General features: G+C 56.7%; 1 protein-coding gene across 1 annotated transcript in view; it reads right to left on the reverse strand.

Annotated features, from left to right (window-relative positions):
* The window catches only part of KIF21B (kinesin family member 21B), a 49,737-nt gene that overhangs the window by 28,412 nt on the left and 7,393 nt on the right, over positions 1-13,932 (reverse strand). Inside the window, exons 2-11 of the mRNA XM_040636435.1 lie at positions 7,380-7,602; positions 6,887-7,069; positions 4,885-5,034; positions 4,667-4,801; positions 4,095-4,262; positions 3,638-3,753; positions 2,894-3,089; positions 1,581-1,770; positions 534-597; positions 216-434 (exon numbers count right to left, since the gene is read on the reverse strand). Coding sequence (XP_040492369.1) covers positions 216-434; positions 534-597; positions 1,581-1,770; positions 2,894-3,089; positions 3,638-3,753; positions 4,095-4,262; positions 4,667-4,801; positions 4,885-5,034; positions 6,887-7,069; positions 7,380-7,602 — 1,644 coding nt within the window. The remainder of the gene's footprint in view (positions 1-215; positions 435-533; positions 598-1,580; positions 1,771-2,893; positions 3,090-3,637; positions 3,754-4,094; positions 4,263-4,666; positions 4,802-4,884; positions 5,035-6,886; positions 7,070-7,379; positions 7,603-13,932) is intronic.

Raw genomic sequence — 13,932 nt, forward strand, 5'->3', positions numbered from 1 at the left:
CCCCCCCCACCCCCGTCTAGAATTAACCCTGGGTAATCTCCACCCTCCCCTCGGGGGAAGGTGCAGCATTAGAGAAAGGGTGAGGGGCTTCTGCCCAAAAGGCTGAGCAAATGTGCTCGGTGAGCTCCCAAGCAGTCCCGGGGCAGCGCCGGCTACACGCAGGGGGGCAGCAGTGCTCCTGGAGAGCCCGCAAAGCTGGGGCGCACTCGCCTCACCTCTTTCTCCGCTGCCTGACCTCCTTCTTCTTGAGCCGCTCCAGGTCCTGCTTGGCCCGGCGGATCACCTCCGAGGCGTCCTCCATGGAGCTGGCCGGGCTGCCCCCGAAGGCCGCAGCGCCTGGAGACGCGCCCAGGGAGTAGGGGCTCCGAGCCGAGGCCCGGGAGAGGCTGCGGCGCAGGGACTCGTTCATGGCCTCACTCTCCAGGAGCTTCGTCCTGCGTGGGGAGAGCCAGCGGGTGAGCCGACACTGCCCCGGGCTCTGGCCCTGCTCAGGCCCTCCTCCACGGCTCCCAGACGCGCTGGGACGCACTCACCGCAGCTCCTCAATCTCCCGGATGTAGTTCTGGATCAGCGCACCAATGGCCTCATTGCCATCACCTGGAGAGGGAAGGCGGCGGGGAGAGGGCAACACAGAGGGTAAGGAACGGCAAGGACCTGCGGCCCGGAACTGGTGGTCTTGTACCCGGGCCTCCAATAGGGTACCACACATGGGCCTTTCCCCAGAAGGAATCTACATTGAAGAAACACCTGTCCATGCGATGGGTATATGCAAGCACGGCGGGAGACAGCAGGAATCAGAAACAACCAAGCTCCATCCGGAGAGGAATGCTATCGGACAGTGTTCACTATCCTCACATAGGGAACACTGTGCCGTTTACAAGAATCAAGTAGGTTCCTATGTTTTAACATGGGAAGATCTCCAAAGCATAATGCTAAGTGAAAGTGGGAAGCCAAAGGACAATACACATGGTCTCCTACACAGAAAAAGAAAGGGCAGTATATATTCGCACACACACCTATGTGCATACGTACATACGAATATACATTCACGCTTGGAGCAAAGGTACGGACAAAGGTGTGGGCAAATGTGCACGGGCTACTTCTAAGTAGAGAGGACGTGGAGTGGAGAGTCTAATGAGGGGGGATTTTTAACCTTTACTTTATACACCCATGTTAAGCAAGGACGGTGTATTCATGTATTGCTGATGGTCATAAAAAAGGTTTTAAATCAATTGGGGGGTGCCTGGGTGGCTCAGTTAGCTAAGCATCTAACTCCTGATTTCGGCTCAGGTCATGATCTCAGGGTTGTGAGATCGAGCCCCATGTGGGCTCTGTGCTCAGTGGGGAGTCTGCTTGAGATTCTCTCTCTTCCTCTCCCTCTGCCACTGCCCCCTCACCCTGCCTCTCTCTCTCTCTCAAATAAATAAATCTTTTTAAAAAATCAATTGGAAAAAATTCATAAATGCACTGATCTGTGAATTGATTTGCTGGCCCAGCTTGCCTAATATCCTAGGGTCAGTATGGGGACAGGGGGTCCCGGCCGTTGGGTGTCTGAGCTAGCCTGGTGCACCCCGACTTACCAGCCTTGGCCAGGAGCAGATTAGCCTCCTGGCTCATGAGTTGAGTGACGCGGTTGTTGATGGCATCGATGGCCTCCTGCATGGCCTTCACCCGCAGACGCAGTGCCCCATTCTCCTTCTGCAGCATGGCATTCTCCCGGAACAGGTCACTGTAGCCCTCCGCACCATCCTCCCCGATCACCCTCTTGCCCTGGGACGAGGGGCGGGCAGGGAGCAGTCAGGTGCCAGAGCTCGCAGGGCGGGAAAGGGCTGGTGACGTACCTAGCAGCACCGCCAGTCTCTCCCACCCCACCTTTCCTAAAACACAGCTCCTATCTCCCAGGGCTCTCATTGACAACCAGAAAGTCCAAATTCTACAACCAGCCATTCCAGCCTCCCCCAATCTTGCCTTGACTTACCTACCTTTCCACTGCCTACCTTCCTATCACCATAAGTGCTAACCCAAGGGCCAAAACCCTAAGGGGCCCAGGCAGTTGGCATAAGTGAGTCTGAGTACAAGACAACAGGGAGTGGTGCAGACTGCAGTTAACAGAGTCACAGACCTAGTCTAAAAGGGTCAGCAACTAGGCCACTCCAGCCAATGTAGTGCTATATGTTGTTAGGTCTTCACTTTTTTTGGGAAAAACTGAAATTCCCTGATTTTCAGAAAGGCAACAAAGTTGCATTCTTTTAAAACAAAGGGCAAGCCAAACCCAAACCCAAATTTGTGTACCGGATTCACACGATGGGCTACCAGCAGCGATTGACCTTTGCCTTAGTCATATGGAATTAGACGCTTCCCGGCAGAAGCACCCATTTCCCCATCTCTGTGCCTGCGAGCGCGGCTTGTTCGCATCCTGGAATCCTGCTCCACTTGCTTCTGATGATATCTCTTTCTTTTTTTTAAATCGATATAACAGGCCCCCTCCTTCTTGAGGCCTTCCCTGACTGTGCACCTGAGTGAGGAGGGCCAGCTCTCTCTCCTCTGCCCTGCCCCAGGCACACTGGACTCATGTGGTCCCATCAATTATTCTTAGTCTGTACCACAGGCTAGGAGTCTCATCTGCTCCCACGCAGCACAGTCAGCGGGCATGAAACACGAGCCTCGGTCCTGGGCATCAGAGCTATGCAGCGGGACAGCTGAGTTCCCGCCTTTCTCTCCGGGTGCTAAAACCCCAGCAGCTCCGACCGTGCTCGATTCGCCCCCGGGAGCCCCTTCGTCATGGCTGGCACACAGCCAATACTCAGGAAGCGGAGGGGAGTGGCCGGGGAGGCGAGGGACGGGGGGAGGGAGGCCGAAGAACTAGAGCCCACCGTGCGCAGACTGTGCTCACCGCCTTGTACTCCATCAGCTCCATCTGCAGCCGAGCGATCTCGGCCCGCAGGGCGCTGATCTGCTGGCTCGTCTTGTCCTGGTTCACCACCACCTTGTTCTTGATGTTGCGGGCCCGATTGGCATATTTGAGTGTGTTGAGCGTCTCCATGAAGTCCCGGTCTGAGGGACTCACACAGGCAATCATGATGGTCTGGCTGGGGGGGTGCAGTAGGAGAGTGAGGTTCGAGGGGTCCCCGAAGGAGGACCGAGCCAAGTGAGGTTCGAGCCAAGTCCCTGGAAGCATTGCTCCAGGGCAGAGCTCCCACTCCCAACCTATTCCCCTACTGCCTTAATGCCCTAAGGACCTGGCATTCACCAGGGCAGCACCTGGGACCTGGGGCTCTGGAACACCTAGCCACGGGGTTTCTTCCAACAGTAGCAACCCACAGTGAAGGCGGTTGGCCATGGGACATGTCACTGCCGGTCACAGATCTGTATTTCCTTAGTGGTTTCCATCCATTACCCTATTTGGGCTTTATCACTTCAAGACTATCTCTCCCTGCTGTGCAGACAAGGAAACTGAGTCTGACCATACTGGCTAAAGGTCATGCGGCATCTCAAGGCTCCTGTCTCCCAAGCCCACAGCCAGCAGTAGGAAGGCCTCCTCATCTACAAGGCCCTCGTGAATCAAACCCTCACATCAGGATTCTCCAGGAGGTTCCCGTCTCCCCTGCCCCTTCCCTGGATGTTGGCTGTAGGGTACCTGTTGCCCCCCAGCGAGTCCTGGAGGAGCCGAGTGAGCTTCGAGTCCCTGTAGGGCACGTGTACCACCTTCTTGCTCTGGTCCCCCAAGGCGCTGATCACGTTGCCCAAGGCCAGCTGTGGGAGACAGACCCTGGCACTTGAGAGGCACTCAGGGAGAGGGGGAGTGGGAACAAGACAGCCCCTGAGCCATCTGTACCTGCCTCGATGACCCAGCAGCCCTCAAGCTTCCTGAGAGGGTTTAGGTGCAGATATGATCATTTGGTGAAGTCAAGAAGTTGGGGGCAAGGGAGAGGGCAAAGGACCAAAGGCGTAACAGTAGTGATATATGGGTGCCCTGGCCAGCAGCCAGCAAGAGGCACAAGGAGGACGGGGCAGCCGTGGGCCTGGAGGGTCTGGAAAGGGTCTGAGACTGAGCTGTGCTGGCCCCTGGGGCTGGTGACCCGCCGAGTGCCTACCAGGCCGCAGTTGATGGAGATGCCCTCCTTGGCCCGCTCGCCGGTGGCCCCGGTCCGCTTCAGCCGCTCTGAGCCGGCCAGGTCCACGAAGTGAAACTTAGCAGTGAGTGTCTCATACTCACTGGTGGGAGCCGTGCCCTCAGGAAGCCCCGTCACCGCCTCATTCACCTGCAGCAGAAGTTAGCAGCTGACGCACCCGGGCCTGCCCCACCTCGTGGCTCCTCTGCTCTTGGCCCTCACCCTCAGGAATGCTGCCTGGGGGGGGGGATTGGGGGCTGAGAGGCAGGGCAGGCTGCACCGCCCTCTCCCCTTGCACGTGAGAGAATCTGCCGATGTACACAGTACTGGCACACGCGATGCTCGTGCAAGCCTCACAACCATAGGGGTTGGGGTACCCCATTACAGGTGGGGGACTGAGGCTTAAGAAAAAAGAACAAGAAAAACCAACAAGTGGCCAAGGCAAGCCCCAACCCCCGATTTGCTAGCTTCAGCTCCATGGCTCCTTCCTCTTCTTGCCCTCCTGAGAAGCCCCTCCCACTGCACCAGCTCCTGGGCCTCCGTGGGTTCCTTACTGGGTCGGGCTGGGGGCACACTCGCATCTGGCACACGTGGATGGTGAAGATGGCGTGTGAGCGGGAGCTCTGCACATTCATCTGTGTGCTGGCCGTGGTGCGGGACAGGGCGCCCTGCTTCAGGCACTGGATCAGCTGCGGGGGGAGGCGCAAGTCAGGGCAGGAGACGGGCCGTGGAGCCGGCCCCCGCCTGCCCCGGACCTCCGGTGGGTGCTCACCTCCTCCTGGGAGGTGATGAGGCGGGAAGTGACGCCTGTGGTGTAGATGCCACCATTCCCATCCTCATGGATCTTGATGTTGGACCTGCGGTGGCGGGCGTCAGGGTCACGGGTGCTATCAAACAGGTCGAGGATCTCCTCGTTGTAGAGCTGTGTGGGGGCAGAAAGAGCTGCTGGGTGCACGTGGCACGTGGTCTGGGGCCCCGAGGGGCTTTCCCATGTTTATAAACCAGCTCTGTTTTGCAGATGTGGAAACTGAGGCTCTGGGAGGTGAACTTGCCAACTCTGGTCCACTCTGGGTTCTGGATTCCAGGATCTTTCTTCTAAACAGGAGTGGGGGGCAGCTGGGTCCTGGGCAGAACTATACTGAGGTTGTGCTTCCACTCCCCCAAGGAACCAGCATTCAGCAGCTTTCAGTCTTGTCAGGGGACTAAGGACCTAAAGGCGACAAGGGGACTCGGGTCTCAGATGCAGATGAAGAAGTTAGGACCATAAATCAGGCAGATCCTATTATGTTTGTTGCTAGGCTGGGAAAGGGGGTGGGGATGTGGTTTCGGATGAGGGCGGGGACAGGCAGAGCTCAGTAGAGACCGTGCCTTGATCCCGATGGTTCCTGGGGGCTGAGGTGAGGACAGCCTCCCAGTGGGGCAGTAATGTGGGCATGGAGAGCATGCCGCTGGGGCCCTGCATCCTGGGGAGAGCCTGGAGAGACCGCTTGGGGAGGGAGGTGGCCTGAGCAGGTCTCAGCCTTGGAGATTCCTGTGTTTGGAATCGCTGGCAGGGTAAGCTTCACCTGCTGCGATATTCCCCAGGCAGGGAGCCGGAGCTGGGGCGTGGGGAAAAGGGACCGGGCAGCTTGGTCAGTGGCCAGCAGAATCCTGTGGGGGAGGGGCGGGCTGTAGCCCTCCGACATCCGAGGCTTTGATGCCTCAAAGGGACAGAAATACTCCACAGGAAGGGGAAGGGGAAACGGAAGGGACTGGTGCAATGTGGGTGCCATGGTGTCTGTCTGTCTGTTGGGACAGGCACACCGGCATCATTTAACCCCTTGTGGTTCGCCCTTTGGCATGAGTTTTCTAGGAACTGCCCTACTCTTTGGGGATCCCCATGGAAACAGAATAGGGAAAAGAAGAAAACAAAGAGATGGAAAAGCTTATAGCGATACACAGCAGAACGCACACACACACACACACACACACACACACACACACACAGGCAGTCACTTTATCAGAAGCAAAGTCCAGGAGGACAATGAAAAACTCTCAAGCCTAAAATACAGGGTCCCCTAAGGGGAAAGCAGCCACTCTGAGGGCCCAGGAGGGAGTCATAACGGTGCAGTGGGCAGGGTGGGCCATGGAAGCCCTAGAGAGGGCTGGAGCCTCACCCCTCCCTCAGAGGACAACCTGGGTACAGTCAGAGCCCAGGACAGCCCCCTACCCAGCAAATGCCCCAGAGCCAGGGGGGTCAATGGGATGGGGTTTCACAAGTGGAGAACTGAAGCCACCTGGTTCAAGCTCCCAAAGAAGGACACTGTTCGAGTCAGGCACTCATGAGAAGCATCCAGAAACACCTGCTTTCTTAGACACCCTTCTGAGAGGCCCTTTGATAGGCCAAAGATTCCTTCCTCTACCTGCAAAGTTCCCAGATGCCCAAAGCCTGGTCTTGGCACACAGACATTCTCCCAGAAAGAGGCAGGACCAGTTACAAAGAAAAACTCCTTCTGGAGGACCTCCCCGCCCTGAGGTCAGAGAAGACTCAGAGGGAGGGTCCGTAAGGACCTCGGCCAGAGGGGATAGGGCAGGCTTCTCTGAGGCTGGGGAGCAACCTGCCAAGGCAAGAAGAATGGGCGGGAACCAGAGTTCTCATATGTGCCAGACACGTGTTTCCATGCCATTCTCCACAGCTCCCCTAGGCTCATTCCACTGTCCTGGGGGTAAGCCCAACCTCATGGTCTTGCTGTTCCCCAAATCTCCCTTCCACCCGCACTACGAGGCCACAGTACCTCCAGGAACTGAGCGCTGACTTTGAACTCAGGCCCAGCCACACCCTGCTCCTGCGCCCGCCGCTTGCGCTCAGCAATGCCCCCGAAGAGGTGTGCGATGGCCCTGGGAATGATGCCCTGCTCCTGCTCCGACGTCGCCGTGTCAAAGCCAGTGCCCATCGTGTATGTCTTCCCGGCCCCTGTCTGCATCAGCAAGGATGGAAGGACGGTGTGAGCACCCTCGGGGGCCACCGGCAAGCCGGGGGCCTCAGACCCTTACTATGTACCTCCCAGCCCGGGTCACCCACCCCTCCTGGTCCCAAAGCCACACCCTGGGGGAGTCTCCTCAGACTGACAGCCTCTCTGGAATAACTAGCAGTGAAACAGCATGCTGGGACAATAGACAAAACCGCAGCGCCATCTCAACGGGTCTGAAGGGGGAGGGGACGCTCTCTCCCAGCAGCTGCGGAGACTAGGGTTGGAGGGGCCAGCGGTGGGAGGGGAGGCGGCTTACCTGCCCATAGGCCAGCACTGTGGCATTGTAGCCCTCGAAGCAGCCCTCGATGAGCTGGCTCACACAGGTCGAATAGATTTGTTCCTGCCAGGTGTCCAGGTCGAAGACAAAATCATAGGTGAAGGCCTTGTCCTTCCCCAGAAGGACCTGGGGCTCCCCAGGGGTAACAGAGGTGCAGATGTGACAGCCCTCAATCTTCTCCTTTGATAGCTGGGGCCGAATCCTGCCCAGAAAGGGGATAGCCCTGGGTCAGACCCAGCCGGCAGGGGACTGCCATGGCCCTCCTCGCTCATGCTGCCTGCCAAGCTTCCACTTCCCCAGGCCCCCTCCAGCCCCCACCAGCTGGAAGAGAAGGAAGGAAGCTTAGGAGCCTCCCCAGAGGACAAAGGCAACTTTTGTAACAATACAATAATAATAATAATAATAATAGTAAGAACAATATCTACTCCACCCAAACATTTATTGAGCAGTTGCTAACATTTACCAAGCACTCTATGCACGGGATCTGGGTTAAAAGTATTTTACATAAATGAATTCGTGTATTCTTCACTATAAATCTGTAAGGTACATATTATTTGCCTAATTTTACAGATGAGAAAATGGAGGCTGACAGAGTTTAAGTGACTTGCCCAAGATTGTACCGTGGGGCACGACAGAACCAACCCCAGGTCTGACGTCAAAGCTCACACTCCTGGTTGAACGGAGAGCCCTAGAAATCAGTGTCCCACAGATGAGGAAGAGAAGACAGCTTGCCCCCTCTGGGAGGTAAGGCTCAGCACCAGGGTGGTGACAGGAGGGACAGGCCTGGCTGCCCCTCCCCCCCCCTAAAAAAAACTGAATTAAAGAACAGACAACAGCTTCTGCCAAGGCCTGCAGGGGCTGCCAGTCCTCCAGCTGCAGAGCCCCCTCTCAGATGCCAGAGCCTGGAGGAACATTCTCAGGCACCAGTTCTGGTTCCTCTCCAGGAGCCAAGGGGGCCAGACCAAGCACATCCCCGCCAGACCAGGCCAAGCCAAAAGTCAGCTGAGAAACTGACCCTCTACAAGGGATCCCAGGCCGGCCACAGGAGGGGCCCCATCCCAACTCCTGCTGGGCTCCCTGACAAGAGGAAGAAAAGTGGCACCAGGGCTGAATGGGAGCCAACCATAGATAGGGCTATCACCATCCAGCCACCTCTTCTCCCTCTTCTAAGCAGCCATTGCCATGACGAGGTCCCCATGGCAACCAAGTGTGAGTCAGTGAGCATGCGCTGTAGGGACAGGCAGAAAAGCGCTTCCCAAATGCCTAAAGTAAAAGGGCGGTGGGGGTGGGTTAGGCTCTAATGCTCATGGGCTCACACAAGCCAGCCCTATCAGCCAGGCACTCACAATGAGCTGCTTGTCAGGCTCCCTTTCCCAAAGCCAACATTTACCAAGAGAAGAAAAGAGTGAGAGGGCCAGGCCAGCATGCATCCAGAGCTGAGGGAGACCTAGCCACAGAGCCAGGGCCACCAAGTCGCCATCCTGTCCCTATCTGGAGCTGCCCCAGCTCCCAAGGCCCACTCAGAGCTTCAGGCCAGGGGAGGTACTCCCCGCAGCCTGTTGCCTGCACTTTGCTGCAAGAGGGCCCAAGGGGGGTAAGTCCCAGGGGAGCATATGGGGGGCGGTTAGCTGCACCAGGCCAAGTTCACACCATAGATGGTAGCCTGGGTTTTCTTCAGAAGTGTTTTCCCTTCAGTGTCAACGGGTCCTTACAGGTTAGTGGCTCTCCCCTCACTGAGGCTGACAGGAATGGAGGCTTACCACCTTCATCCACGCTATCCAGCTGTTCCAGTTCCAGTTGAAACTAGAACCCAGCCTCTCGGTGTCCCCCCTGAACTGGTTTCTGACTGGGAAGGGAGCAGCTGATTCTTGCTCATCCTCTCTAGAACCTGCAGACCGGAAACTTGACCCACCAGTGAGAGGTCTGGGCCAGCAGTTCTCCTACCTCGACCACTAATAGTGGCAACTGACACAAATTCGCACTCACTGCACCCGGGAGTGTCTAAGCACCGACGTATACCAACTCGTGATCCTGAAGAGAACACCTGCGGTGATACTACCCTGGTTTGTAGAGGAGGAAATGAGATGGTGCCCAGTCGGTCACAGATAGTAAGGGGCAGAGCGGCGCTGGAACAGTGTGCGTGTGCAGTGTGTGTGGGCTGCCTCCACTATTTCTACGCGGCCGTGTCAGTAAGGGCAGGGCTCAGGCGGCCTGGGGGACAGAACGGCTCATACACACAGGGAGACAGCAGGCCCAGCTCCAGAAGAGGGGCGTGGCACTGCACGCAAGGCGCACTCTGGCCCTCAGAGCTGCCTCTGCCTCTGGGCCTGTGGGACCCAGGACCAAATACTTACTGCCCAGGGTGTCCAGGTGCCTCCCAGGTGAACCGAGGGTCTGGTCTGGGAAGCGTCCAGCTTTGCTGGCTAGCACCAACTCCGGAAGACACCCTCCCTACCATGTGGGCTGCTTGTGATAGGATTCCTGGATCCAATTCAAATACCATTTAATTACCCCAGGCAGATGGCAGTGCTGGTGATTGGAGGAAATCAAATCAGGATCCCTGGAGACAGTGGGAGCAGGGGAGGGGGAGCAGCAGCCCTGCCTGGCAGAGCCCATCAGTGCGACGGACTGCTTCTCCTTCAATAACCAGCCCCAAGAACACGGCAGAGCACACCTGCCAGGTACAAGAGAACTGGCAGAAAAGCAGTCTGGGAAAGAGGTTGGAGAAGAGGGGCTCCAGAGTTTTAGGGTCTAAGAATTGTGAAGTCAGTCAGGCATTCACCCTGGGGCCCTTATCCTGGGATGTGAGGCCCAGCATATCTTGACGTGGGGGTCCTCTGTGGTCAGAGAGAGCCAGCCAGCCCCGGGCTGGCCCATCTGAAGCACCGGGGTGCTTTGCAGGGTACAGATGGGTGAGCAATGTTACCCAGAGCAAAAGGTACCAGCTGGGAGACAAAGGACATGGGCTCAGGAGTCACTAATTCCCAAAGCAACTGACCTGGACGAGGGAGAGTGTTAGTCCCAGGAATGGGACTTGATTGAGTAACTGGAGGTAGAGAATTAAGAAAAAGAAAATTAACATTTTATGTGTGTTTTCCATCTGCTAGCTGGGCCAGGCACCTGCCATGGACTACCTCACTTAAGTGATGCAATGAGCTTGCAATGGGATTTCAATGCCCATTTTCCAGAGAGGAAAGTTGAGGCTTGAAGTGGCTAAAGCACATACAAACAGTAAATACAGTGAAGGCGCTCTTCTGCTTCTCCAGCTACCTCCTGTCTGGGAAATTCTCCATCTGCAAATCGACACATAAGCTTTCTCCCACAGCACCACCATCAGAGCCACGGAGGCACTCTGGAAGGAATCCTGCTCTATCTGTTCATGTGTGCCCCAGACCCAGCACCAGGCTGGCCCTGCCTCAGGGTTTGCCATCCAGCAGGGGCAGACGTTATGTCCCAGATGTCCTGGGGCTCACTCCTCACCACACCCTGCCCAGCAGAGGATTCAAACCCGCACCCCACAGGTGGGAGACCAGAGGGCTGGGAGATAAAGTCCAGGGTCCTGGACAAGCCTCTGCCTGCGCCCCTTTCTTGTTCAGGAGCTGCTGCTTCCTCCCATGTCCTCAAGATGTTCCGTTCCCAGTGCTAACTTTCTAAGAACTCCAACACCTTCCCCTCCAGCAGCCTCCTCTCCTGGCCCCACCCTGGGTGAGGTCACTTCTGTGCACTGCCGTCAAAGCAGCAGTGGCCCTCAGCCAGCCCCGCCCCGCCCCAGATAAGGGGAAGGCTGAGGCTTCCCGTTACAGCAAGGTGGCGGGGATGGAAGCCGCTCCCAGCGCTGGTCCTTCGTGGGGACATGGGAGAGGGGTGAGGGATGGAAACCAGTTTCTAGGGTCTTGCAAGTAAACCACAGACCCCAGGAGCTGTAGACCAGATCCAGGACTAGGACGAGGTGAGGTATTTGCCGTAAGTGCAAAACTTAACCGGGTATGAAAAAAACTCAGTAATCAAGATAAATTATAATTTAATGCAATATTTGAAAAGCTCCAATCAGCAAACTATGGCCCCGCGGGCCAGCTGCGTTTTATCGGTAGCTTTGTGAGCCACACGTCCACTACCATTTCTGTCCAGGGACCTCCTGCATCTCTACCAAGCCCCACGCCTGCAAAGCTGCCCTCCACCCCTTCTCAAGGTCCGGGCGGGGAGGGAAGGGGGCGGGCCGGACAGCCCCGCGCAGAAAGGCTCCCGGAATCTCCCTGAACAGAGCCCGGTCTATTTGCCACTTGGCAACCCGCAGCCCGAGCGGCGGTGGGAGCAGGCGCGAGAGCGAGGAGAAAGGGCCCGGAGCTTTTCAGAGGCAGGATCTGGCACGGGCGCGTGGCCGCTGAGCTTCCTCTGCTCACAATTGAGCAGGAGCTGGTGTGATGTGGGGAGTTATTTTCAGAGCCCTCCCCCACCGCCGGAGAAGCGGGCACCCGGGCCGAAGGACGCGCAGGCGGCTCGGGCCCGGGCCCCCACCCGTCGGTGCCCCCGGCGGCGGCGGCGGTGGCGGGACAAAGGCCGCGAACCCGAGCCCGGCGCTGCGGGAAGAGCTGAGCTCAGCGCTTCCACAGCTCTTTGGGAAGCCGGGAGGACAGGGCGGAAGGGGAGGACAGAGGAGACGGGGAGGGGGCAGGCCCAGGGGGATGCTGAAGGACTGCCAGGGAGAACAAGTCCCTCTGCGAAGGGTAACGTGCCCAGAGCCCCACACCCTACCCGCGCCTGGGGGGGGGGGGGTAGGGGGGCGGGGTGCGAGGATGGGGCGAGCTTCGCTCACCCCGCCCGTTCCTCAGTGACATCACACAAAGCCAGCCAATCACTGCCCCCCAGGGGCTCCGCCCAGTGACCTTGGGCTCCTAAGGGTTGGCTCAGCCTCCTCAGGTGAAATGATCGCACCCAATCAGCCGGCTAGGGCCGCTCCCTGGGCTCTTAACTTGAGTTGCCCCGCAATTAGGAGCTCCTGGAGCTCTTAAGGTACAGCCCCAGGCTCTTCGTATTTGAAGAGTTTTGTCGCTGAGAGGTAACAAGCGGTGATATTAAAATAACTAACGGAGAACCATTCCAAAGTCCTAGAAAAGTCTTTACAACTATGATGTATGGTCTGTGATTCCTGACGCCTTCCTTTGCCAGCACCTCTTACATCTCTGCTTGCTCAACTTCCCCAGTTAGTAACTTCCCACACTTACCCAACAAGACAGCCTTTTTGCTAGACTCTGTACCTACGAGGCTTTGCACGCTAGATCATTACACAAATCATTTCACTCTAAGGTGGTGTTTTTGCTCTAATTTACAAACGAGAGTTCAGAGGAAATTAACGGGGCTCAAGGTCACATAGGTAATAGATAACAAGGTCTTCTAGGAAGACTACCTTCATAAGCCATCAGCCCCAAAGATTCAATCCAGGAGAGCTGGAGAGAGCTAGCATGCCTAGCTGACCACTTGTGAGTAATTTGCACTTTGGGGACTTCCAGGCTGGGAGACACCCTCTCACCAGGCTCTCCCTCAAAGGCTTTTCGAAGAACCAGGGACTTGGGCTGGAACCACCCCTCCGACAGCCAAAATAACCACCATGACCAGTCCCTTTGGAAGAAGCCCCAGGGGCTATAAGCCTATCTGCTCTTTTCTTCTACAGGACCCTTTTTTTTTTTTAAAGATTTTATTTATTTATTTGACAGAGATAGAGACAGCCAGCGAGAGAGGGAACACAAGCAGGGGGAGTGGGAGAGGAAGAAGCAGGCTCATAGCTGAAGAGCCTGATGTGGGGCTCGATCCCATAACGCCGAGATCACGCCCTGAGCCGAAGGCAGGCGCTTAACCTCTGTGCCACCCAGGCGCCCCTCTTCTACAGGACCCTTAACGTCTTTCTGGAATCTTGAAGAGGAGCCCCCAGAGGCTAGTGGAACAGCCCCAAGGAGAAACAGAGAAATGAGGAAGTTCATTCCCTGGTCTCTAGGTGCACTGCCCGCTGCCCGCAAGCCTGAGGTTGGCCAGATTTCATGACCTCCCTTCTGCCCAGCCCCAAGCGGTTTGCCGGGCTCCAACCAAGGGGCAGCAGGAGTGAACTAGAGCTGAGCTGTTGTGTGGAAGTTGGGGGGGGGGGGGGGCAGGGGCCACAGAGAGGAGCGCCATGACCTCTAGTCTGCCTGGCACACTGAGTCACTTAGCCATGCTGTGACCTGCCAGGGACCAGCTTTTCCTCATCAGTGACAGATCAGAGAGGAACTCAGCGACAGCAGGAGGGATTTAGATAAGCTAGCAAAAAGAACTTCCTGCCTGCAAGGATTGCTAAACTTGCTAAACCCCTAGAAAAGGGGAGTTTGGGATTCTTTGGAATCTTTTTCCTCAGAAATCATGGTCACTGATACCACTCTGGCTTCTTCTGTACATTCTCCACACCAGTGCCTTGTCTGATCAGGAAAATACCTAACACGTTTTGAGAACCTATGTGTTGAGCTCATTTACATACACGAACACATGTAATGGGTTATGACAGCCC

The sequence above is a fragment of the Ursus maritimus genome, unplaced genomic scaffold, assembly GCF_017311325.1.
Source record: "Ursus maritimus isolate PB19 unplaced genomic scaffold, ASM1731132v1 scaffold_2, whole genome shotgun sequence".
Lineage (NCBI taxonomy): Eukaryota > Metazoa > Chordata > Mammalia > Carnivora > Ursidae > Ursus > Ursus maritimus.